The sequence below is a fragment of the Neodiprion pinetum genome, chromosome 2 (genome assembly GCF_021155775.2).
Source record: "Neodiprion pinetum isolate iyNeoPine1 chromosome 2, iyNeoPine1.2, whole genome shotgun sequence".
In the NCBI taxonomy this organism is placed as follows: Eukaryota; Metazoa; Arthropoda; class Insecta; order Hymenoptera; family Diprionidae; genus Neodiprion; species Neodiprion pinetum.
In genome coordinates, this window is record NC_060233.1 from 2,377,839 (window position 1) to 2,405,517 (window position 27,679).

The following is a 27,679-nucleotide window of genomic DNA, read 5'->3' on the forward strand; positions in this document are numbered from 1 at the left end:
ACAATCATAGTCAATGTGCAAATGGTTATACAAACCTACGATAGCAGACTGAAATGATTCCGCAAGTCTGAGAAGAAAAGATTTTGAAATCTAAAAATAATCAAAAATTCAGACAGTCCTGGGGTCAGAGGCAAAGTTTGACACGAGTTGAAGCTGTTACGCGTGTCTACTTTCCATGACAATGGAATCGTTTAAAGCTTATAACGATATAGTATAATTATATGTACAAACGCACAACGGAAACCAAACGAACACTGATTTTCTGTGCAATGTCAGGCCACTACCTTTCGCTAGGTCAAGATATCGGTGACCGGAAGTTCAAGGTGATCCTTTCGCCTCTGCCTTGAAAACGTGCGACACATGTATCACGAACACAAGTAGAAACGTATGCAACGTGCCGGTTTCATAAGAATTGCACTCAACACGTTTGTCTACGTATACATCCGTCGTTACGGTGTGTGTCAAAAACGAACCCTGGGTGGACTTCATACATTTTCTCGTGTATTTATTCATTATTCGAAGGGCTGATTCACCCTAAACCTCTCACGTCATTCGGAGGCCCTTTGTGTACACCGCTGCCTCCCATTCTTCCTTACATCACCTGAATTCTTTATCAACTGTTTCGTCACCCCGTTAAAGTCAGGTGGCTGAAACCTTATCTATAACGTCATAACTTGAAGAAGGATGTATATGAAATGATAATTAAATAAGAATTTCGGCACCGTGTTGGCTCGAATTCCTGGAAGTCTTGAAGCTCGCGAATGTCGATAAATTCAAGTTATTTTTTTGGCGGTATAACGGGCTTCGGGATCCGCAGAGTGTATGATAGTATAGGTACGAGATGGGGGTTGGCGAATAACATCCCTCCCCCCAATACTCCGTATAAGCAATTCTGTAACGATCCCCGGGAGTTCCAGGAACTGGAAAGGTTAAGTCACCGAAAAACTGGGTATGATGTCACTCGGGCTTAGGTGTGCGTGGAGCTCGCACCATGCCTATAGGTGTATAAACGCAGAAGAGAAGACCACCCTCTGTAATATTGCGCACAGTACGCGGCAGCAACCCTTGCGCCGACGGTATGACGTCACTGGACGATCGACCGCCGACGAGACGGGGCGACTCTACGGCTAAGGGCCCAGCGAACGAGCGGGAAAAGGACGAACGTTGGTGGCAGGGTAGACAGCGGAGGAGCAGGAGGAGAAGGAAGGCGGCAAGACACAAACTCTCAACCTGGAGTAAAGCGAAGGGGACTCTACCCGGCGCGGACGTTCGTCGGGCCAGCCGACGCCGTTCCAGCGTGCTGAAACCTGCAGGCAAAGTGAACGTGGCGTTGGGTTCGAGCTGCCTTTCAGCGCTTAGGAAGCGCAAGGAAGCGGGGAGAGGCAAGAGGCAAGAGGCGAGAGACGAGAGAAGCGGGTCCGAGAGAGAACGGATCGAGCTTCGTATGCTTCGGCTTCGGCGTCCCCCTGCAGGCTGAAGGCGTTTCGAGCTAGTGAGGAGCACGCACGCGACGACGCTAGGACCCGCACCACCGGACAGCACCGATGTTATACGCCATTTTGTGTTAGTGTCAAAGAGACGCTTCGGTCGCGACTATCTGTCTTCGCGGGGGTGTTTTTTTTTATTTATATTCCTCAAATGAATGAGGTCTCCGTGGTGGACATTGTCGTGATCAAGGAGGTGTGCCAGTGGAGCGAGGCACTATTATCGAGGTGCAGTGTGTTAATTTCGTACGATATTTTATTTTATTAAATACCTATCGGAAGAGAGTAGAAACAGTGCTAGAGGAATAATATATTATAATTGATCCGCGAGATAATGAACATAATTCGGCGAGAGGCGTTATTGAGGTGAAGAGAACGACGCTCGAGCCATCCACAACAACAAAAAAGCCAACAACAGGATTTGAATACATTTTGCGCGACGGCCAGGTAAGAGAAAAGGACACCAGTTTACACGCACGTCTCTATAAAACACAACTACGCGTATTTTTAACAAACTGAAATCTACTTCGCCCCGGTCACAAGCACTAGAATGTTGGTTTACGCTAAGTGAAAAAAGAAAAAACCCAATAACAAATGACCATGCATTTACCTACGATAGCTGGACCTTGCGCTGTAACGATATTAAATTGTGTAAGGTATTAAGGCAGAAAGTGAAAGCCTTTAACTAACGCCGCGCGTATGTTATACTTCGTAAGTTGCCGCTCTGTACGTGACCCGAGAGATATAGATTTGTTAACTAAATGATTGCTATGTTTTGGTAAAAATTTGTCAACATCGACGAGTCTGCTTCTCTCATCGCAATCACTTTGAAATCATGAAGATTCTCCTCAGCAGTAGATACGAGCCCTGATCGTTCTCAAACGCCGGTTCATCTACACGCACACTAACCACTTTCCACACATGTACGCCACAGACGTCTGTACAATACCTTTACACCTTCAAACATTCTATAACTACCTGCAGCGGTACAGTCCGGGAAGACTTCCTGCCCCTCAAGCACCTGAGGGTCTGATCGCAGGTCTCGCATACCTGCCATAGTTTGTCCCGAAACAGGTTACACAACGACAGAAGAATGTTCACTCTTTTTTTTCCCTATCCTCTGCATAACTCAATCTTTTCTTCTGTATGGTCTTATTTTTACCATACCCACTGTTTTGATCCTTACTACACGTACTGCTCTACGTATTAACTCATTGTCAGCAGACTTTCTACCTGTGATTTCATATTTCTCTACGATCCCTTCACGAGTCAGACATTAAGATATGAATAATGAATCATGATTACTGCGAATTTACAATTTATATACACAATATTAAACTATGCTGCACAATTTACCTGAACATTGATGTACGTTCAAAAAAAATCCTGCAAATGGGTATGATCAATCAGAAATTGCGCTGGTCAAAAACACATATCGTTGCTGAACACTGCGGAAATATGAATGCCTGGAAAAACACTGTACGTAAGTGCAGCATTTAGTGCAACGATTTTACCGTTTCTCGAATAAACATTATGGGTAGAAGAAAGAGAAATAGTAAGTGGAAGAAAGCCCAGACATGTACCGTTACTACAGAACCCAATTGTTTTTACCCACAACACAAAGATAAGTCTACAGTTCTTGAATTGTAGCAAATCCATTCTAAACAACAACATTCACTATACTTAATATTATTTGTCCACGTGATCAACACAGTGAATACTCACTTTCTGCATCATGTATGTACCGATTTAGAATTGAATACACGCATACATGCAATCATAATCAAACCAAAGAGAGGTGAACACGCTACTGCAACGATAAAAAAAAAAAGAAAAAAACCCCATAACAAAAAAACAAGGCCCGCAAGCTTTATGAGCAACGCAAACTACGTGCATGCACAATTGACTCACCCACACTTATGAGACAAACCGAAGATAGGTGCTCACGCGAGTCGCGGAGGTGAGTAGTACTCCACGGCGTACTATGCTGGTCAATGGCTTTGGACGACCATGGATTATATTGTATATGCGTGCAAAGAAGAAGACGCACCTAACTAAGTCAGGCGCCGAGAATTTTTTCCTACCAAAAAGTTTAGAATAAGAATGAGTCGAAATCGAGGAATGAAAAAACGAATGCATCGCACTGCTATTCCACCAAGGAGAAATTCCTCCCGCAGTTGCTGAGATACACACAAACTGTACTGCAGGCAATGAATACAGTAGATATGGTGGGACAACCGCAGAAGAGTATATTTTCAGTCATTCATATTGTATATTGTGGATAGTGTCCGGAAACCCGAATGATTTCTAACAGCGATAAGGACTAGTCTGCTTGGTTTGTTCCTGGCGCCGGGGTGGACGTTGGCATAGAAGTAATAGGAGTGGCCGAGGGGAGACACAGGGAAGGAATTGACGAGAAACAAAAGTAGTGTGGTATCGTAGTGGTGGTAGCGGTAGTGATAATGGTAGTGGGTGTAAATAGTAGACGCCTGGTGGGCAAAGTGCACGAGGGTAAAAGGGACCCCGGTCGTATAGCCGTGAACGGAATGAAACGAAATGAAATTGCACGGGGCCAAGAATTTCGTGTACCTTGACGGACGGGACTAAATGAAGGGGACTTTACCCCGAGGACTGCTGCACACTGTGTGTACAGTCGTCACGAAAAGCTTATCTCTCTTCGAAAACAACTATCAGGGTTCTCTATCCCTTGTCCAGGTATATATATACCTGGCTAGGGACTAACAACGTGCCAAAAGAAGGAGTAGTAATCAACGATATTATGCCTAACAATCAGTTTACCGCCGAACAGTTTGGCTGGCCTGACATAAAGAGAATCCCAATATATGATAAAAGGAAGGAACTTATAGAAATTGGAACGAGAATCCAGTAGCTGCAATCTGTTTAGTTACATTTCGGTGTTGGTCAAGAATGTCAAGATACACAGAAGAGTAGCTAGCTCATGCTGATGCGATATGCGTTTTTACTCAAATACCAACGATGGAAATTCCTGCAGCGTACGTTTCGAGTCTGCAAAATGTGATACAGTTATCAACGATACGATAAAGCAGACGCGGATAAAAATAAATTCAAATTCAGCAGTTTCTGTAACGATATCCATTGCTGCAAGCAAGGAAAAATCCCCGTAGTCGAGATCTACACATGAATTCATAGTCACACACTAACACACTTGGTTTTTCGCCAACTACCACTTTCAGCAATGACCTCCCCTGACGGTTCTAATCACATTTGGCTTCTATTTTCGCCTGCAGGATTAGGACGGTGGAAGCAGGGGCGCGAGAATGCGCACCCCGGCAGAAGCAGACACGCTGTCTCAATCCGAGGCCTTCGCCTTCGATACTTCAGAATTGGAAAAGGCAGCAGCTGCTGTCAATCAGGTTGTTCTGTCCGCCTCCCAGCCGGAGACACATATTTTTACCAACAGGTAAGGGGTTTCAAATACTATCCACAAAAGCGTGGGGGTCAAAACTTGGAAGGGACAATATTTGGAATGGCCGATATATCGAAATTTCAAACATGCAAAAATAAAATAAGGAAAAATGAATTGTTCGAAATCTTGAGCCACTGATTAGTAGTCATTCTAATCAGTGACACTTTCGACAATAAAAATTTCGAACAATTCATCTTTCGTTATTTTATTTCCGCACGTTTGAAATTTAGATATATCCGCCATTCCAAATACTGATCCTTCCAAGTTTTGAACCCAACTCTCAAAAAAAACCTTGTTTTTCTATTCACGAGAAAATATTCGACCACCACACTTTAGTATCGGTTATCGATGTTTTTGTACTACGTTCAACAACTGGTCTTTGCTCTGCATCTTTTCTGGAGGAATTTCATGTGCAAAAACTCGTCTGCATAAGATATAAACTTAGATGCAGTGCATAGCGTATATGTATGTACAAAAATGCCTCACCGCCGCCGTACACCATCAACGAGAATATATAGTCTGGAAATAGCTTTACGTTGCGGTTCAAGCCTTTTGTTTCCTGTTTTATAGCAGGATGTAACTACTGAAATAGAACGTAAAAACATCGGAGATTTTTGCGCGAATAAGATAATATGATATGGTGATGTTATTTGTTGTTTTTTTTTCTCAAAACTGCTAACAAATTTCCCGCGACTCTGTATCGTATATCGGACCTGTTATTCAGGCAAAGTTGGCGTCCTTGATCCCTTCTCTAAAAACCTGCACCCGAATCGAAATATCCGTTCGCAAATTACAGACGCGATGAATGCAAGTTTTAAAAAATTCTACATCTAACGGTAAAACACTATATTATTAAGGGCAACATTGAAAAATTGTAATAAAAATGTAGTGATCATGTAAAACCAAGTAATAATAATACCATACAAAGGGATATAGCAGCGCATCGGTTTTTGCGCGCTTAGAGTGTCACTGGCATCTGTCTGACCTTCGGTGCAAAGTTTTAAAAATAAATCCTACAAGTGTTTACAAACGAAAGACCAAGGAGATAAGATTTTTATACTCGGGTTAAATAATAGATATGGAAATTAATTGTTAAAATATCGAATGGTTTCGAACGATTGTTAACTGAGAAGGGATGAGATTGATAATCTAATTTTCACGGACAAATGAACCACTGTTGTAAAAGAAAGAGTCTCAATGTTTTTATTCTTTCAAGGCTAATTAAGTCTACCATTTTCACCAAGTACCGAAGTGTCAACTCGCGAAACCTCAAAGTGAATATCAACGGTGACGAAATTTCGGAGCTTGCTGCATAACTTATCTCCGAAAACAATCGGACGTTGTGCTAATCGTGCAGGTGTCTTTGCTCGTTCCAGTGTATGCACCGTTTACAGCTCGTATTAACCATCTTTACCTTATACTCCGCGGCCATATATCTGGAAAAACACTTTGTTTCATTACGATTTGACATTACATAGACAGAAAAAAATAATAATAAATAAACAAAGAAACTCGTGTGCAAAATGATGCGAGAACTTGTCACGCGGTCATTATCGGAACGCAAAAACTTCAGTTTTACGACAATTCCCTCAAAGAAGCCAGTTTTAAAAAAAAAGAAGAAAACGGAACAAGCAATCCAGAAACACTTGCCGAGTTTTTTCATCCCGAAGTTGAAATAATGCGGAATCGCAGACTCTAAATATTGCAAAACACAGTTCAATGATCGTTCGAGTTTAAAATTAACACTAGTAGAAGATGTCCGAGGCTCACAATCTGTCGCGTGTACGTAACCGGGAAGATTGCGAATAGGCGTATAATCCACAGATGTCTGCATAACACACTACTATACATACCTAGACATTGATTGCTGTGAGGCTAAACAAGCGGCATGATCGGGACGGACGCGGCAGTGGGGATTGAGTAATGAAGATATGTACCTACATGTGTTACTGATATGTCGAGTAGGTAGAATGTACTGTGTACGTCAGTTGAACGTCAAGGCCCACGCGAGTTTCGACTTATCGTTCGCTAATAGGCCTGCCTGTCTCTGTGGAAAAACAAGTCGCGGTTTAGTGGGACTGGTTGTGGGAGTTTTACCGCCACGTTATACACCACAATAGTGAGGTCCATGTACTACTGCCACAGACGGTATGCAGCACATTGGCATCGGTTCTGATGGGACCAGAGTTTGGACTTTGGCGAGAAGTTGAAGTGGCCAGGAGCAAGAGAAAAGAGAGTGAGAGAGAGAAGGGGGTGGAGTTTACGGTAAACGGAATCGACAATCGACAGTATCGCTGGCGCTTTCATTGGTGGCATTTGTACTGAACAGAGTTTGGTGCCGCAAGTGAAGAGATAAGTGGTTGGAGGATAATCGTTGAGACTGCGCAGAGCATCGTGTGCCTTGCTTGTTCCTTTCTTCGTTATTATCATTTTTCTCCTTTCCTCATTTTGACCGTCTCTTGACTTGTTTCAGTCCTGCCAGTCCCTGCCATGATTTCGTTTTTATCTCGTTAATCTGAGAGCTCGAGAAGAATTCGGCTCGTCTCGGTTTCTTTACTTCCTCCGATTATCTGAACCCTTGGTTTTCCTTCGCATTGCCCAACGTGAAACGTGATTATCCTATCATTCTCTGTTACACCGTCAACCGTCTGTGATTGTGATATTGCAAAAGTGTGAGGTGCGGTCCATATGTTTGAAACGAAACAATGGTGTTTGCAAGATTTTTCGTCAAAAAGACACACGATGACAACACGGTACCAGTCAATCTCACCTCGAGGTGAGTTGAAGGCCACCATTGATAGTAGTCCGTACTTCTAAATGCAACACGTCTGCAGACAACAAACCGCTGGAATGTCTCCCACTCGCGTTATGCGATAAGCGGGTTATAATGGCCTAGGCATGGCACGTACCTATACTACACTGACAAAGGATGATAGGCTATTGGCCACAGTACGATTTACTCTTTAAAACATGCAGTAGGAAAGCGACGCTTGGCGTATCATTTTTACTGCCTCCGTGATTAGTTATACCGAAATGAAAAAACTTGCTTCGTTCTCGTTATAACTATCTATATATGATCATGGAGCGTCGAAATAATATGCTATTGCTATACCCGTTGACGTCAAGTTCACTTCGTTTTATCACTATGTACTTGTACCCTAGTAACATTCTGAGGTAAGTCCGCCTACATGCTTCAACTGCAGACACGATGTGTCTACTTCCATATTCGATTACGGGATTAGGACGAAGTTGGTAACGTTACTCTGACAATTCATGTTTAGGAGAACTCGTTACTTCGCACCTTTAGGATCATCTGAAATTTGATAAACAATGTTAAACAGAACATACTAATATTTTTCAAAACCAACTCCTTGAAAGTCATTCAGAAATTGGCACAGTAATGATTTTTTTCCTGATGTTTCGTTACCTTAACGTTACTAACTTCAGCCTCGTACTACGGGTCTGACATCAGAATTTGCATTATTCGAAGTCTATTGTCAGGTGGCAAAAAGTTGCTGTCGGGAAAGATTCCGTATTGAATCTGTAGTGGAAAGACTTCCCACAGAGACAGTTCAAATTTTTGTAACTGAAGGCAACGCTACTAGGGTATACACAACACGGTGTGTAAAGGTAATACTCATCTTTGCGGGTAATTCAACTCGCATCAACTTGCCTTCAATTCATTGCAATCAAAAGATAAGACCACGGCTTACGCAAACTCGCGAGATTTTATAACAGTTTAGAAATTTCAAGCACCGTGTACACGACTGTGTACAGTGTATTAGACCTATTATACTGTATACAGTTAAACCGATTTCCAAAAACAATTAAGTTACGGGCGAATTTACCGTTAATTTTATACCTGCGCCACGACAACAGTCATCATGTTGCCTAAACACGCGTAAACAATGTCGCTCAAAACTCAGGTAAAGAGAAAGTAAGAATATACGGTTATACGATGTCGAATGTTTATACAAGAGGTATTATTTATGGTCAGAAATGGGGGGGTCTATTTGAACAACCATGATAAAATAATATGCATTCCATTTTCATTGGGGTCTTAAGTCTTACCCAGCGCTGACTCTTGTTTCCCAAATTCTTTACGAATAAACACAAATAACCGATTTCCTTAAACCTCAGCTCCGAGTTTCTCTTCCGTATGAATATACGAATTCTTCTCTTTATAAATCGCGTAAAAATGTAAACTTCTCTGTCACCAACCTAATCGAGTCTTTCGAAACCATACCAATCGCTATTATGAATCAACGAATAAGAAGAAAAAGTATAGAAATCACTTGCACTGTTGTTCACATATTGAGAAACGGAGAAAAGCTGCTTCAGCTATGGTATACAATATTACGCTGTTTCATTGTTTTGAACCTTGGTCTCGTGGCCGCAGCTTATGACGGGAAAATACATAGAGTAAATTTAACCGATGGACATTCCATCAGATTATATAAATAGCAGTGAAAAATTATCACTTGTAAATTCATCGGCACATGAGACGAGTGAATTGTTATGACCGTCGTCAAAATACGTCGACGACGACATCTGTCCTATTATCCTTCTTTTATCTCAACCACCTTTTGTACAAAAATTGTCGTAGTAATACTGAAAACACTTAGAAGAAATTCACACAAGTCTTACACATACGTGCGTGATAAATATCGGCTGAATGTTACGCAACTATTCTACCGTTTAATATTCGGATGAAAATTTATGACATCCTAATGATCTGCAGAGGAATACAATCGCGCAGTTGCCATGTACGATATGTTTTGTCGAGTTTACTTAGGAAGGCAAAAATTATTATTATTATACAGATTAGGGAATACACGGCTTCCGTTGTCTAAAACTCCGTAACGCCTCACTGTCTCAATATTTGAGTGTTAAATCGCTTGCTGCAAGTGCTGTGCATTTTTATAGTATATACCAATAATAAATATCGAATGGACGCTGGTTTTTTTAAAATGGAATGTGAATATAACGCAACGAGGAGCAATAATTACGTACGATAGGAATAGCGGCAGATACCTTCCAGCACCTACGTCACAATTGTAAGATACTATTCTTGAGGAGGAGGAGGAGGAGGAGCAGAAGGAGAAGGAGGAGGAGGAGGAGGAGGAGGAGGAGGAGGAGGAGGAGGAGGAGGAGGAGGAGGAGGAGGAGGAGGAGGAGGAGGAGGAGGAGGAGGAGGAGGAGGAGGAGGAGGAGGAGGAGGAGGAGGAGGAAGGAGGTGGTGGATCACAAATGCCACCCACTTGATATGATCGTGACGCAACTAACGTCAAAGAATAACGAGATAGTAGCCTTGTTTGTATGCCATACCCCGCGAATCTCCTGATCAAATATGAAAGTGTTTACGTCCTGCATCCGTATACATATACATTTGTATTATACAATGTACAATGTACGAGAATGGGAAATACCAGTGATTTATTCATATTATAATTATAAATTTATACTTGTAAAACAGGAATTAGTTCATAATCTGCGACAGTGACGTTATTAGCCGAGATAATTTTTACGATATCGAGGAAGAATAAAGAAAAAAAATGTATGATAATTACTTCAGGCGCGATGTGAGAATCGTATAGAAAATAAAAATTTCTCTAACCGCTCATTGCTACAGTATAATTAAATAGAGGATAAAAAATTGAAACGATCATATCGTTTCGAGGCCCTATTTATTATTATTTTTTTTTTCCCTTTGTTAGACGAATTTACAAATAAAGTTCGGTAGTTCTCTCGCGAAGAAACTAGGCTATTTTTTTTTTGATAATTAAATTAAGACGAACGAGGATAATATGTATGAAAAATTTCGTGCTTCCAGTATGCTGTGTATTCAAGAAGAGCTGGGGCAGCTGAGCGGCATTGCTGGAGGACTAACGATCGCTAGTCCTCATGAAATACCATTACCTAATAGCAGTACTACGGAGAGTAACAGCAAGTCGAGCGGGAGTGGAACAAAGTGCTCCCCCGTTTCTGGCACTCTAGACGCTCAAAGATCCGGCTGGATCGAGGGTATTTTCGGATGTCTTCGACCAGTTTGGACGATAATCGGAAAAGCTGCCGTTAACGAAATTAAAGGACACCAAAGTATGTTTTACTTTATTATAACACTCGCCAATTGTTAGCGAAAATTATCAACATTAACAAGGAAGGTATCTCAAGTCGATCTCTACGATTTCATCTCTTTTTTAATATGTTGTAGTAGACTAAAAACTAGGCGAAAAGTATTTTTTTTTTTTATCTGCTGTTAAACACTTTAAGGGGGTGAAACTATTTTCTAAAGTAAGGCGTGTCGAGGGATGATTTGGCAGATTCACCCAGTAGAACAATATTATTTAACCAATCCAACTAGAAGATTTCTCATAACGAGAAATGAAAAATGCGATTTTCTCAAGTAAAAACGTCCCATGACATACCTTACTTTGGAGGGTGATTTCACCCTCTTAAAGTGTCAGATGGCAAATAAAAAAATAAATACGAGCCGCTTAGTTTTTAGTCAACTGTAACATATTAGAAAAGAAATCGAATCGAAGAGATCGAACCGGGATACATTCCTTATAAAATGAATATCAAAACTCGACAAGATTTTGCTTGTTGAGGTGTATTCAAAAATGTAATAATATTGACTTGTAAACGATATGTACTTATTATTGACCGTATAATTATGTTCAGCCAATGACTGGGAGATACCGTTCGAATCTATCAGCGAATTACAGTGGCTTGGTTCAGGAGCTCAAGGTGCGGTGTTCAGGGGAAAATTAACCGGGGAAATAGTCGCTGTGAAAAAAGTCAGAGAACCTCGTGAGACTGATATACGCCATTTGCGCAAGCTCAATCATCCAAATATTGTAAAATTCAAGTAAGTCGCTGCTGCGTGTTAAATTGTCATTAATAATTAATACCTGAGTCTTGTGCAAAAATTGATTTAAAAAAATAAAACGAATATAATCAAACAATAATGTTGATCGTTTACAGAGGCGTCTGTACACAAGCACCATGCTACTGTATTGTCATGGAGTTTTGCCCTTATGGACCACTGTACGACTTGTTACGCGCCGGAGAGCCCGTACCTCCACCTCGTCTTGTTTCTTGGGCGAGACAAATTGCAGCTGGAATGCACTACCTGCATTCTCACAAAATTATTCACAGAGATTTGAAAAGTCCCAAGTAAGAACAATTGTAGTTTAGTCCTCTCGCTAGTTGGTATCTGATGAAGGAAGTTGCAAAGATTTTCAGAAAGAAGACGAGTATCCATTATTCAGTCTGAAAACCTCTGATCTTCTTTCGCAACTCGGATATATTTAAAAATTTTCAACGCTCACCTTAGTCTTGGCAAAGTTTCATGGTAGTAATAAGTCATTACGTTTTCCAGTGTATTAATTGGTCGTGGTGAAGTCGTAAAAATCAGCGATTTTGGAACGAGCAGAGAATGGAATGAGATTAGTACGCGGATGAGTTTTGCAGGGACCGTCGCCTGGATGGCCCCAGAGATTATCCGAAGTGAACCTTGTTCTGAAAAAGTTGATATATGGTAAACGATTTTATTTATAATTATTTGTCACTGCAAGAATATGTGTATAGTGGATTTTGGAATGAGAGCTAGGCGTTCGATGTACTTTCTTACAAGCATACTAACCAATTTTAAGGTCCTACGGAGTTGTGCTGTGGGAGTTACTGAGCGGAGAGATACCGTACAAAGACGTAGATTCCTCGGCGATAATTTGGGGCGTGGGTAATAACTCTCTTCATCTGCCGATTCCCGCCAGTTGTCCGGAAGGTTTCAGACTTCTGGTGAAACAGTGTTGGGCTGCCAAGCCGCGTAACAGACCATCCTTCAAGAACATCTTAATTCACCTTGACATCGCAGCTGTGGAAGTGCTCAGCAGAAAGCCTGACGAATATTTTAAAACACAAGTAAATATTTCTCTGTTTTAAATTGAAGGAAACTGCGTAATAAAGGATGAGACGGATTTCTTGCACGCTGGCAAACCTTGTGTCTGACTTTTCAAATACACATTTAACGATCCTCAGCAATCCTGGAAGGAAGAAATCAGGGTGCATATGAAGCAAATGCAAACTAATAGTTGCAGCACACCAAGGTTTGAGGCAGATCTTATTCGTCGCAGAGAAGATGAGCTGAGGCATGCCCAGGATATCAGGGAACATTACGAGCGTAAGCTCGAAAGAACTAATAATCTCTACTTGGAGCTGAGCGCTGTTTTATTGCAACTTGAACAACGCGAACGAGATGTTGTAAAGTAAGTAAAATAATACCCTCGACACTGACACTCTGTCTCCCTTTGAATTTCGAATCAACGATGGAAATTCCAAATTATTTACAACAAGAAAATTGAAATTCTATTGAAACCTGTGTACTTCCAGCACACCAAATCATATCACCATGAAAAATATATCCATCAATCGTCTCAACTCTATATTCCAACTTATAGTTTTGTAAATAATACTATAGCCTATTGTCCAATTTTTATAGGAGAGAACAACAGACTGGGTACAAACAGTCTAAAAAACGGCTGGTACATCCTTTGCTCAAAGCTCAAGAGAGGTTCCACCGCAAACGTAATCCAACAATAAACTTGTCTACCTCATCAACACCAACGACTCCACCTTCTCCTTCTGCTGAATCTCCACAGGTGAATGTTTATTTCTCACCTTCAATAACCCATTATTTGAGAATTAGACTTCGTTATCATTAATAATTGATTATTTATCATTTACGTTCCATAGAGTCCAGTGAAAGCAACTTTATATACGCAATTGAATGAATCTAATCAACCAGAGACGGTATTGGCTCCCAACAATAGCTTTAAACAGCGTAAATACAGACATCGTAGAGTAGGTTCAGGTTGTGGTGTCAGCTCAAGTCCTAGGACAAGTCCGCACCATGAAAGAAAAGTAATTATCATCACTGAAACAGACGTATTTTAACGAAGGAAATTAAATGATCGTACAAACCTTCAATATGGATTTCAGAACACTGACGCAGCTCATCATCGGTACGTCGATAGTCAAACTCAAACAGATGTGATGGATCTGAGCGAAACTGATTTCAGCCCTGTTGCACAGACTGTCTCTGTAGACAAATTTATATTGGAATTATCCAGCAGGCAATCGTCGTCCAGACGCAAATCCGAATGCCTCAATGGCAATACCATTAACTCAGAAACTCACTACAGGATGCAATCTAGTCCCTGTTCAAGCCCTGAACCACCCGACGAAAATCACATAAACGGAAACGAACGCCTTAGAGATTGCAGCGACGACGATAATCTTGAAACCCTTGGTCGAAAAGTCAGCGAGATACTTAATGCCAACAGGCTCATATCGTCAATTGATAACGGAAATTGTGACGATGTTATTATATCGCACAGGTAAGGAAGAGGGCCTGTAAGAAAAAATTTTCACTCGAGTATCTTGCGGAATTTCCATTTACATGGAATACTAAATTATTTTTCAATGTTCAATTTTTCAACAGGGGAAAAGATGAACTTATGAAACTGCCAGGTCAAATTTGTGGAATTATAATTAGCGGTACTGATGTACACAATGATTCCGACCTCAAATCGAAACCATGTTCAGACAACATGGATTCTCTCTGCAATCACGAGGATGAGGCGTGCGATGAGAGTTGGTCCGATGAAGAAGGCGAGGATCCTAGTTACACCTATAACTTTTCTCTTAGGCGTAGAAGGTTCGTTTACCAAACAGTGAAACGGAATCTACAAATAACAGAATCGATTTTTAAACATGAATTTGTTGATCCCTGCAGCATTGCGAGGAGGCCTATTGGACCAGGTTGCAGAATGAGAAGAACCAAGCAAACGCCGACAAACACTGAATGTGTACTAGCTTCTGATGAAGAAAATACTTCAGAATACTCACACCCACCATCCAGTCAATCGTCAACTCTAGAAAGCAATCCGGATGTCCAGCGAGTATTGCGACACATACAACATTCACAGAAGGTAAAAATTTCACGAAATATTTATGAATGATAATTTTTTCGTCTACCATTTTTATCATACCTGGAGAAGCGGTGTATAATGTTAATTTTTGCTACGTTATTCTACAGAGAAAAGTTCTAGATGACGAGGGCACTTCTGACACATCCAGTCAATCGGAAACCGACGAGGTCAGTGATACAACAATTGCATCACAGCCGGCAAAGGCGTCTGTAAAAATTGAAAGCACTGTATAGGGTAAAGTAGTTTGATACAGAAAAAGAAACAAAAAGAAAACCTGAATTATAGACTATATAAAGATAAAAATTCGCAGAGCATTACCATAACATATAAGGAAGTTTGAAACGTTGACTGAAGATTTGAAATTAATGAAAACAATAATGTATCGCCAGGCAACTGCTGGATAACAACGTGTCTTATACATTCTCAATACTTTCTATGCAATAAATCGACTACTTTTTATATGGTTTATAAACAGGGTAACAAGGAGAGAAAAAGAAAACACAATAATGCCACATTGTTCCGAATATAAGCCGAGGATTTTTGTCGTTAACTAAGAAACACACCCTGAAATACTGTATCAGAAATGAGAATCGACTTATACTCGGATCAATACGATTATTGTTAGTTGTTTTTTTTTTTTTTTCAAAACAAGCGTAGCGAATGCTTAAGGATGAAGTGAACCATGCTCACAAAACCTTACTCGAATTACCTTAAATACGTTTTGTCCTTTTCACTCCTTCAGCGAGACCAAAAGATGAGATATATCCAAGTTGACTCTAGTAAAGCTTGTGAATGTACGTCTCTCAGTAACCCTCGGAAGCCTTTTTGATTAGTAATTCTTTCACATTCCATAAATACACACGACTCAAGCGACGACGAGTCATGTAAAGGAAAAAGTCAAGTACATGAATTAAAATAATATCAGAAGTAAGAGAAATAGAAAAAGTGCCATATAGGTAGCTATAGCGTATTATGTACAGTATAAGACTTGTTAACCGACGACTGCAGTGAATTAACTATAACAAATAACGAAAACACCACAGCCCTGAGCTTTATCTGAAAGTAAAAAAAAAAGTCAACACGTTATCAAAGATTATCACTACAAAATTTGTATTATGGTTCACGTGCTTTGCAGTTTGTTCCATGCAATGTAAATATAGACGAATTTGTAGTACCTTTTTTTCATCTACTTTTTGTAGCACCGTTACACATGTCAAAGTAAGAAACTCTAAAGAGATTCAATTTTTAAATTGTATGAAAAAAAATTATTCGTTAAATTTCGATTTAATTTAAATAGTTCCTTTTAGTAAATATTTTAGTCAATAAATGTTATCGTTTCGTGTAAGTAAATCCTTATTTGTGAGAGCATAAATATAGGAAAGATAAAATGGAAAAATTTAAGCACCAATTTTGGTAACAGTGAGAAATGTGATGAATGAAATTTTTGGAAAATGTACTCAACTCATCTGGCAAAAGTGATGGAGGATTGCCGTTTTTAAAAGTAATGTATTGATGTCCTAAAATTTTCACTTGTCAGGTGCCTTATTTACTCAAAATGAAAATAGTATTCATGCTTATTGAACTTTTGTGTAATAAAACCAAAACTTAACCGAGTGAGATTCCAAAACCACTTATTGAATATAGGTATCAAAAAAAAGATGATGCGAAAAGTACAAGATTAGGTGATAAACGTTTGAAAAATTTGTCCTTAGCTCTGGAAAAATGTACTTAAAATAGTTTCATTAACTTTCAAAATTGTACAAATCCTGTGGCACCTTATTTCGTTAGTCTTAAAAAATGTGATACATTTTTCAAAAACTGATAAGTAAATGAACAACAATTGATTAAGTACACTGTATAATAAATATATCCGAGTCAATGAAAAATCCATGGTTGCACTTGGAATCTTGCTAATTTTCCTGCCAAAAAATTACCTAGAAATGATTATTTCTCCATTATATCTGTTAACTTTTAATCTCAATTTCGCGAAATTCACTACCTACAAAATATTGTAATAACGAAAATGGGTTCTTGTATTTGCTCTCAATAATACTTAGATTATAGTGATTTTTATTTTTATTCAGGTAACTCGGTCGTTGAACATATTGATTAAATCCCTGATAATGTCTAGCCAATAATTGAAACCCCTCAACCTGTATATCTATGTTGTAATTTGTGTTTAGTGAAGATTCAGGAAAAATGATGTAGCCGATAGAGACCCTATAACTATTATTACCCTAACTGTAACTCTAAGACATAATCATAAATTACACATAATACGACCCATCATGTGACGTTTACTCATTCTAACAATAATATTTATTTCCTAAAATTCCATTTAAAAAGTGAGTTCCAAGAAAAATTGTTACGCGAAGTATGTTCAATGTGTACTTCGATAATTGTCCCTAAGTTAATTATACATTAAAATTACAATATTATACAAAATTACTTGTAAGGCAGAAGAAAAAAAAAAAAAAAAAAAAAAACATGATAAGTGAAAGAAATTATAAATTTATAAGTGCGTTTAGATTACATTACAGTTAGTCATCGTTGCAACAATAAACCTTTTCCAATCTGATGTCTAAGCATCAAATATATAAAATCAATAATTGTGTGATGGAAAGTTTTAATATCCGCAAAACTTGATTCCAATTTTAAAATTTTCTCAAATATATGTCGCATACATTTTTTTTTTATTTTATTTTACTGCAAATTCAATATTTTGAAATATTAAAATTTTTCCTCTGTAACGTGTAGACTCAACTGTATAATGTTGATGAAATGTAAATCGTTTGAGAGAGAACGATATTGGGAAAAGATTTCTTTAACAAACTATACGCAACTCAAAAAGCATCTTATTAGAAAAGGTTTGTTATTGAAAAGATGTAAAGAAATAAGTGCCTACAGGCAGGTAATTAAAGTGACAAAATTATATTTCTTAAGACAACTTATTGGTTTAGAAATTGATTGAAATTTTTCATAAGAATTATGGATGACATGCAGCAATAGATGCCTTTAGCATCGAGTAACTTGTAATCATGTGTGTAACGCAAGCATATTATTCTATGCTAATTCCAAAACAAAAAAAAAAACAAAACTAGAGGAAATATTTAGACAAGAATGAGAAAAAAAAAATATTTGAACATCACTAACAACAAGATATACACCAGTTTGAAACGACGTTTACAGAAAGCTAACAGAAATAATAATTTGCATTGCATTCATCTCATGTACCTGCTTCGAAACTCAAATTGCCTTAATGACAATTATAATAAGCATGTAAATATAGACAATACATCTGCAATTTTGGAAAAAGAGATGAAAAAAAAGAATAAAATAGAAATAAAAAAAATTAATACGAACCCAAGATACGATATGATATACATATATGTGTTATGCTCAGTAAAAAAGGAATTACTGTCCTTTGATATGTTTAGGCACATGTTCAGTTTATAATGCCTATTATGTAATAATGTATCCACCGAATTTATGCGTAGTAATAGGCTAAATAATTTCTTTCACAGAGTGGCAGCTAAAATTGATGACTGGTTCTGTAGTCCTATAATCTTAGAAACTAGTACACAAATTTGTATGTTAATTCTATACATACAATAAAATTCTTTACATCCGTATACTGATATATATGTGTTTACATACATATGCCTATACATGTATCTTCTTTCATCGCACTAAATAACCGTTGTCTCAAATTTAAGGATTATTGAACGACTAAATATTTACAATTTTTCAAAGACAAATCGATTATTTTATTATAATTATTATGTATTCACTTTTATACAGCTTTAAAATCGTTTTTACAACACATATCTCTACATAATATTATCACGTACCACATGAAGCTGTATTCTTACCAGCTTACAAGCCAGTGAATCAATGGTTATTTAATTTTTACAGAAAACTTGTAAGTATACCTTATATTTACTTTGTCTAATTTACAGTTATACATTATTAAAGATAATACATTATTTTTCTTCATTTCTCACATATGTAAATTCATTTCACAAGCTTGAATCTACATGAATTTAGATTGGTTTTGATTTAAATGAAAAGTTTGAAACAAACATTTTTTTTTTTTCGTCAGAGGTACTGCATTTGATAAATTCTCGTGATGTATTAACCAAGTGAATGAATATACATATATTATTGGGTAGACAGTTTACAATTAGAACAAAATATATATGACGTTTATAAATATATGTTGATATATTTATAAACAAACTAATATATATATATATATGTAAATTTACTCTTGATTATTTTAGATAGAATTGATAACATCTAAGCAGACATTTATATCTCATTGTCAATTAAAGTACATTACAGACATGCAATAATGTCGTGGATTAAGGCAAAGCTAATCTTTCGCTAATGACTCTAGAATTGAAAGTATATCATCAGAAGCGTCGATTCATCGTATAATCGACATGTGATATACATTTGTATGTTTGCATGTGAAACGAAAAATTTTCGCAATAGCTTAAAAAATATGAAGAACGAATGATTGAACCGCAAGAGAGCTTTGGATCAAAGTATTTTTATTCGGAGGTAAGTTTCGTTGTCACGTTTAGTAATTACTAATGAGTACCTGAATATTAGGTAACAGAAAGCATGAGATTCAATGACAGCCAAACTTTCGTTATTGAATATTGCAATTAACTTAGTGAATTAATGATATAAACCATGAACAAGTTCATTAATTGCCTTTTTCAATTCAGAGTATTATTACTATCACATAATGCTATGTTCAGATCTTGCTTTGTAGATAGAATTGAACTCGCATGATCAGAATTATAGCCTGCAACAACTATTCAGTAAACGGAAAAAAATTTGTCTTTTTTTGTATACTTATTTCTTCACGTTAAAGATACAAAGTTACTGGAACATTGACGATGAAGATAGAGAATATCTAGGGAATCCTATATTTAAGTAATGTTTTTGTATCACATTTGTAATTTAGTCGTTAACTAAATGTCGAAGCAAATCCAAATTTTAACGAATTAGTTAAAATCAAATGTGAATTCCATTCCGATTTCATTTAATTGAGAATGATTGAAAGGATATACTATATTTCAGTGTGGTACATAGATACATGGAACATAAAGGAACCTCAAAATCAGTGAACTCAACGTCATCTTGAATCGAGTAATGGCACAATTGGACAGTCTAAAATCTTTCAACATTGGTCATTGGCAATATTATCTGCATACCTAACATGGAATATAGATTTTCTTTTTTAAGCCTGTGATTAAAAAACTTGTAATAAAATCATACTTTTATGTTACGTAATTCTTGTAGACAATGTATGCATCAACATCAACTGTTTGTACATCTGGCAAAAGAGATAATTAAATGCAGGCTTGGAGAATCAAAGAAATGTGCTGGCATTCTCAAATCTATAAGAATGAGCACAAAACCCGTGTTTCATGATGCCTGTAATATTGGACATGGGCGTAAGAATTTTTCCAGGCTGCGTAAGGAAAGAGACCAATTAAATTCAGATTTAAATTTTCTTCGAAAATGTGCCGTTTGAGTATAGGGCAAACGTTATACATATTTATCGAATAAATAAAATAATAATTACAATTTTCCTATAACGAAATTCTAACATGTTCACCAGTAAAAAGAGTTTTGAAGAAATTCTGTGGTCGATCTGTATAGCGAGGAAGCGCTCTGACGTAGACCAGTAAAAAGAGAAACCACACCGTCCTTTTCTTCCTCCCGTTCATCCTCTTCTGGCAAATATTCAGGTAGTTCTTCACAATCTCCGGCCTCTGTATTTACCTGTTAAATTAACAATTCGACAAGTGGTAACAAGCACTCGTGCCACTTATTTCGTAATCTATACAAACTCCCAAGATCAGGACTGGTAAAACGACTGAGCTGGCAGTGTGACTTTCAGACTTAAACATGCGGAAGAGAATTGACTGTGAGATATATACTTGCGGTTAGAATTTCCTTATTTTTGGAGCTACACAAACGTTCGTTTAAAATGGCACAGAACAAGGTCTGGAAGAATTCCTTGGTTCAATTGAAGATATCTGAGGTTCACACCTTATTCGTTAACCTAACTCCAGGTACATGTTTGCACAATTCAATAAGCGTACAACACACAAAGAAGAGACGCAGAAGAAATGTGTCGTCAACAGCATCAAACGAAACAAAATCATCATGAGTTTAATCAAATGGTCACGAGTATAGTAATTGGTTTCTATGTTGCCTAATATCAGCAATTCATTCAATATTTGATAAACAAAGTGGAACTAAAGCGATAGTGAAATAATTATGGAGTATCACACATTAAAAGATATGGTAAAAGTTGGGTAAAACAAATGCATAGCTTAATATTCAACATTCAAGGTGAGTACATTGCCATTTTTTCACACTGCGTTTCAAGTAGTGATATTATCCATCATCCACAAGGTTGATAAAATCTGACTGAAAAACTTACCAGCTTAACTAAAAACTCCTGGTTGTATTTATTCCTTGTTACTAGCCTAGCCTCCATATTCTCGGTGTTGTTTTGAATAATTTCAGCAATTTGCCGAGCTGTGAGGCTACTCAGAGTTCGCATAGTAACTCGCTGATGTTCGACGTCAACAACGAGCGATATCAGTCCGTCAATTCGTATCAAAGTAGCTTCTAATTCAGCTCGAGTTTCCTAATAAGAAAAAAATGTTGTGGTTGTTTCTGGTAGATGTGAAGGTACGATATTTATTCAGATAGAGACGCTAATTAAGATCAAGTTTTAAGACATCTTCTAAACTATGTACCGGGAGCAGTCCGTGTACGTGGAGGACGATGACATGAGTTTGTAGTTTCTTAGGCTCAATGATTCGCCGGCATCGACTATGCAGGTTGTAGATAGGTGGTTTTAGTCGTTCGATATCGTCTTTGATGCACCTAGCCTGTTTAGCGAGCTTCGGATCGTTCTCAGCGTGTTTGTTAATAACAGAATCGAGTGCCTCTCTGACACCAAAAGTAGAGGTTATGTGACAGTAGTTTTCAACGTTTTTAACGAACATCTCGAGGGTGTCAAGTGCGAGTTTAACGACCTCCGTATCCGGCATTTCGAGGACATAAGCCAGGTAGGAGAGGACGGTTTTATCCTGTGAGAATAAAAAAAAATAGAGAAAGAAGATTACATGATCAGCATATCGGAAGCAGACAGGCGTCGAATAGTCGAAACATAGCGAACATGATGTAATCTCACTTTTAGCATAGTGTCGTGATTGGAAAAATTCTCGGCCAATTTATTATACGTCTCGATAGTTTCCCTTAATTGATCTTTGTCCACAAAATCATCCATCTTCGATCGTCGCCCCAGCTGCTGCACCGAATATTGACATTTACAACTGCTTACGAACTTGCAGTCACTCCACTGCAGGCTGCGGCAGACAGCTGGGCTCACAATCAGCGCGGCCCAACCACGGCGCAACGCTCTTCCTCTCACAACACACAATTCCAAAACCACGGACTGCGAATGAATCGCAATACGCAGGTGGGGGATACGTGACCACGGCCGACCACGACCACGGCCAACTTACTCGCAATTCTCGCGTCCGAAACAAAACAAAAGACTAAACCGTTACTCAAAACTACCACTGGTGTTGTCTATTATATCCATTGAAATTCGAATCTACCCGGAAATCGTGCCTGAATTAGAAAACAAAAGACAAACCATTACTCAAGAACCATCACTGATCCGTTGACTGATCAGTCAACGATTTATCTATATTCATTCGAATCTACCCATAGATCGTGCCTGGATTCCAAACAAAACAAATAACAAAACAATTACCCGACAACCACTACCACTGATCTATACCAATTCAAATTCAAATCTATTCCAGAGATCGTGGCTGAATTCATGATGAAAGGCTGGAATAGTTATGAGCAACAATTAGTCAGCAGTCGTCAATAAGAAACTGCAACCTCGATTCGGGGCCTATTGGGGCCCATTCTCCATATTCTCTCGTAAATGTTCTACATCCAACCCCCGAGAGGGGTTCTCGCCTTCAACACACTGACGTCCTGTATTGACACACGGATCGACTACCTCGAACTTGTTTACGACAACAAAATTGACAGTTTTGAGGGCAACATAGAATATCTATTCGAGGGTTCAAAATATGACAGAACTGGCCATTTCACTTTGAGGTTAACCGAGAGCTACTACTGGTTTTTGCTTATCGAATAATAATCAGAGTCCTTTAAATCGATTATTACATGTCAATGATCACTTTACCGTCACGTTGTAGACTCCTGGCCTCAACATCCAACGATTTGTGGGCCTACTGGGTGACAAGGGAAACGATTTTGCTCGAATATAGGCTGGGTCATGTCTCCCAGAGACAGATACACCGCATGTTCAAAAATATCCAAAACTCTGTAGAGTCGACAATGGAATATGACCCACTCCACGCAGCGCTGCACAAAATTAGCACATTCTTTTTGCAACGAGATATATTCTCTCATATAATTGGTAAAAATCATTCCAACTACTGCGAAGACTACAGCGTAAAACGTGCGTTGAATAATCTCTCTCCACTGTATGAAAATCAAAAGACACGCATCAAATATTTACTACTCAATTTTCAGTCAAATTCCAGACAGTACCAGATTTGATAAAGAAAAGGCTTGTCGATCTTCGAGAGGGCGATGCAATAATATTTTGTTCAAGATGGAAACAGCTCATCAAATCATTATTCAAGTCTCTCCTATCGAGAGATAAAGCTAATCTGGAGAAAGGATGCCTGACAAACATGATAAAGTCGGACCCTCGATTGAACTTTATCCACCAAAGAATAGAGTTGCGATTGATGAAAGGGGGGCAGATCGGAAATAGTAGAATAACTGTCAATAACATAGATTCGGAAGTTTATAACTTTCCCCTGTGTATGAGCCATTTACACTTCACACTACGCCGGCTTCATAGACTCAGTCACAATGCACGATTTTACTATAGTCTGTTCTTGAAAGACAGTGGAATGACTGTCGACGAATCCCTAGTATTCTGGAGACTTGAATACTCACAGCCTCACACATGTACTTGCTCATGCTCTCACAACTGGCAGTCCGATACTCGTAGATTCACTTATAGTATCAGGCATTTGTATGGGCTTGAAGGTTCTCGCAAAAATTATAACACTCCAAATTGCAGTGTCATTTGCGTAGGTTCAAAATTCTATCCTTTTGTAATAATTTCAGCCACATCATTCCACAGAGCTTGAAATTACAATATATTTGAAAATAGATATCTTGGCAAAAGCCTCACCATTCTAAAACTACTCAGCTCTAGGAAATGAATTTTTATTCATGCAGTCGAAGTTCCGTACAGCTTTGACTTGATTATTGCTTCATTTTTAACTTAATTTTTAACTTAGCTTTAATTTTTTTTTCAGAATAATACAAATGGGCCAAAGTACGAGGGTGGTTGCCCTTTCAAAAGCTTTGACAGAGACAAGCTGAAAGAGCTACTAAGACGTGTTATGAAGCAGAGTAACATGGACTCATATCTGGATACTTTTTCGAAACAGAAACCGGAAGTTGCCTGCGCATCTTTCTTGAAATCGCAACGCATGAAAAACATTGACAACACATTTATTAACAGCCCGGTACAGTATTATCAGCTAATGAAAGAATACGATTGAGTTTATTTCCTACTTTTAGGAATGAATGAAGACCACAGACTGAAGCATTGTTTAAATTTGTATTGTTCTGTTTGATCTTTCGTTTGTTTGCTTATACGTCATGTCTGTGAACCGATCAAATTGTTTATAAAACTTCCACTAAAATATCGTATATGTCTATACGTATCTATTAGTGTATTCAGAAAGTGAATTTGTAAATATATTTTATATTATACATTATTAATTTAATCTTGATTATTTTAACTAAAACATCGATTCGAACAATATTTCAATTTGTTACGTAATAAAACGCATCATCATTTGAGTTACTGAAATATTTTGAAGCCAACTGAAAAATAATAAATTATTTAATTTGCCTATTATTGCAACTACTGTGCGAATTGTCGTAGACCATTTTGAACAACTTCTTTATTAACACCATTGCGAACCAAAATTGACGTTACACCCATTTTTGTTAAATCCTTGATGTTTCTTTGCTCATCGTCAAAAAATAGCATATCAGCTAGATTGACGCCAGAATTTTTTTGGATTCTGAAAAAGTACAGGAAGACAAAAGTTAATACCTATTCCTGCAGTATCCAAATGATGATATTTCAAAAAAACTGATCCAGATCTCACTTTGAGAAATGTGTTACTTTACAGCCAGGATAAATTTCCTTGTATGTGAAATACTTATCCCAGCCTAAAAGATTCAGCAGTTGATTAGCTCCCTGAATTTCTCCGGTGCGCGATGCCACTCCTAGTTCATAACCGTCTTTTACCAGCTCCTTTAGAACCTCCGGTACTTCAGGGTAGTATTTAATTTTATGATTCAGAGCGTCTACTACTTGATCACCGTTTCTAAATTGGAACAGATGCGTAAATTACTGTCAACGGAATAGGCGGAGTTAGGGCTGATTGAGAAAATTGCAGGGGAAAATTTCTGAATCCTGCAGTAAATACAAACCCTTTCCTGAAGGGAGGCGTTACGTGAGTGTCGACCCAGAACGGCCATAAAGTATAATCTGAGGACATATATTATACTGATATTTAGGATGTATTTTAAAAATTGTACTATTCCTCAAACGATGGACAATGCAGAGAAAATGAATAACAGGTGTCTCAATAGTCATTCGTGACATTACAGGCAGGTCTATACAGGATTTAAGTTTGCTGATTGGTCACAGAATGTTTTTCATTCATCGTAGAGTGTTGAAAACTTAAATGCCAAAAATCAAAGTGAAGTTCAATCAGTGTTTTAGAACGTAAATTACGTACACTGAGAAGAAGACTATCTTGTAATGAAGTGATGATTTTTCTAATTTATGGTGCACATCTAACCTAAGTCAAAAACGATTACGCGTGGCCTTTTGTCAGTCGACATTTTTGCGGATATACAAGACCCAAAAATAGCACCAAAGCAATACTAAGTTACCGAAAGGTAAGACTCAATTACAGACGAAACGAATCGATAATTCTCTGATACAAAAGGTGTACACCCTTTGAGGGTTAAATTATTGTTAGGTTAGGAAATCAAACAAATGCCACAATTCAATGCAGTCAAAACCGTCAAAACCACGGAGTAGTAGGAAACAGACAACACTGGAACAGCACTCGGCTCAAAAGTTGGTCTAGTTATGACATATTGGGGCAGCGTAAGAGGAATTCTCAAGATGCGATTTAAGCGCCTCTTGCGGTGTAATTCCGTATGGCGCTCTCCCCCTTCCACCCGGCGATCTTACGATTCGCAGTTTGCTACCTTTTCCTCGAATTTAATGTCGGTTGAGGTTGGAACGGCAATTACACGGCTTTCACTGGTTTTCACTCACTTTAAATGCGTATTTTACGAATTTACGGAGGATGTTTACAGCATGGAGGTTTATAGGTGACGATCGCCACCGTTCATTTTTTTTTTTACATTGTATAGCAAAAATTTCACTTTTTCCGTAAGAGGCGCTTAACTCGCATTCAGACAATTCTTCTTACGTTACCGCAAAACTGGGTACAAGTTTTATCGCTGAGTGTTGTCTTCTTCCTACTACTCCGTGGTCGAAATCCACCGGTGAAACAGTTATACCTATGTTTAATTATATATTTGCGCGCTAAATTTGAATGAAGCCGTCTACCATCACAATATGCGTTAAGACAAAGTCAAGATCATTGTATGACAAGAAGTTCTCTGATAATCATTTGTTAGCTGATCTAAAAACACTGATCAAAGCAACAATCGAACGAGCCTGATGCCTACCGAATTGCCGTCGCGAGAGGCGTCCGTCGTAACTCGTAGCATTACGGTAAGGAATCTCATTGGTCGGAACATTCAAATGAATGAAACTCGCGCCAATTAAGAGCATATCAATTTAAACCCAAAAATATTTGGAAAATCCTGAGAAACGTATAAGAGATCAAATATGTAAAAGCGCACTGTTAGGCTAGGTATGTATATCTATTTATTTGTATCATTATTTATATTATGTACAAAGTTGGGCTTATCTGTAAGTTGGGCGTAATGGGTAATTGTATTTTTTATTTTATTTCATATTATTTTTTTTCCTTTTTACTTCTTTCTTTCATTTATATATATATACATTTATATATTATCATAGTTACACCAAAAAATTTCATAGTCACAAATGTATACATATATATACATATATTTATTTATATATGTAGTATACATATATAGGTATGTAACTAATGCATTGTGATTAATTTTATATTCCAATTATTTTAAGTAGTATACATAGCTATTCCGTTTAATTTTGTATCGAATTAATTTGAATACCATGTTATAAGGTAGTAATGTTGATGTACAATAATAGCCCATATAACATTCGTACACACTTCACTTTATATAAAGCAATATTAAACAAAGGTATAAAAATATGTTTTCTCAACGACAGTGGCCGTCTTTTCACCAGAGTTTCGAGTTCGTTTCGTACACGAATACGTCATGTTAATTCATAACAGTTTTTTTCTTTTTTCTAGTCCACCGGTTATTCGTAGAAAAAAAATTCTACAGTCAAACTTTTCAAACTAAATATCTTAATAATGGATGGGAAATCTATTCCAATGCATGGAAAAAAAACTCAAGTCTCGTTT

At 37.9% G+C, this 27,679-nt stretch overlaps 4 protein-coding genes across 6 annotated transcripts; 2 read left to right on the forward strand and 2 right to left on the reverse strand.

Annotated features, from left to right (window-relative positions):
* The first annotated feature begins 1,104 nt into the window (after positions 1–1,104).
* Positions 1,105–18,565, forward strand: wnd (wallenda). 3 transcript variants are annotated; one of them, XM_046614514.2, is made up of 14 exons: positions 1,105–1,931; positions 4,754–4,926; positions 10,766–11,031; positions 11,617–11,803; positions 11,920–12,111; positions 12,317–12,475; positions 12,591–12,858; positions 12,976–13,202; positions 13,436–13,595; positions 13,690–13,857; positions 13,936–14,333; positions 14,438–14,653; positions 14,732–14,927; positions 15,035–18,565. In XM_046614514.2, the coding sequence occupies exons 2-14, from the start codon at positions 4,784–4,786 to the stop codon at positions 15,158–15,160; spliced, it is 2,706 nt and encodes a 901-aa protein (XP_046470470.1). In that variant the 5' UTR covers positions 1,105–1,931; positions 4,754–4,783; the 3' UTR covers positions 15,161–18,565. The 3 variants fall into 3 exon arrangements, with proteins under 3 accessions (XP_046470470.1, XP_046470471.1, XP_068990055.1); XM_046614515.2 differs by lacking the exons at positions 1,105–1,931; positions 4,754–4,926 and adding an exon at positions 6,878–7,708; XM_069133954.1 differs by lacking the exons at positions 1,105–1,931; positions 4,754–4,926 and adding an exon at positions 10,319–10,342.
* LOC124213318 (armadillo repeat-containing protein 1) lies at positions 17,913–22,292 on the reverse strand. Its single transcript, XM_046614532.2, has 4 exons — positions 22,159–22,292; positions 21,719–22,054; positions 21,397–21,606; positions 17,913–20,729 (listed from the first exon to the last, which is right to left on the reverse strand). The coding sequence occupies exons 1-4, from the start codon at positions 22,252–22,254 to the stop codon at positions 20,559–20,561; spliced, it is 813 nt and encodes a 270-aa protein (XP_046470488.1). The 5' UTR covers positions 22,255–22,292; the 3' UTR covers positions 17,913–20,558.
* Positions 22,158–26,242, reverse strand: LOC124213319 (magnesium-dependent phosphatase 1). Its single transcript, XM_046614533.2, has 4 exons — positions 25,919–26,242; positions 25,545–25,602; positions 25,217–25,438; positions 22,158–25,129 (listed from the first exon to the last, which is right to left on the reverse strand). The coding sequence occupies exons 1-4, from the start codon at positions 25,959–25,961 to the stop codon at positions 24,967–24,969; spliced, it is 486 nt and encodes a 161-aa protein (XP_046470489.1). The 5' UTR covers positions 25,962–26,242; the 3' UTR covers positions 22,158–24,966.
* On the forward strand, positions 22,927–25,074 carry LOC124213315 (uncharacterized). The gene is made up of 4 exons (XM_046614526.2): positions 22,927–23,105; positions 23,207–23,472; positions 23,547–24,118; positions 24,350–25,074. The coding sequence occupies exons 1-4, from the start codon at positions 22,927–22,929 to the stop codon at positions 24,596–24,598; spliced, it is 1,266 nt and encodes a 421-aa protein (XP_046470482.1). The 3' UTR covers positions 24,599–25,074.
* Positions 26,243–27,679: the final 1,437 nt, after the last annotated feature.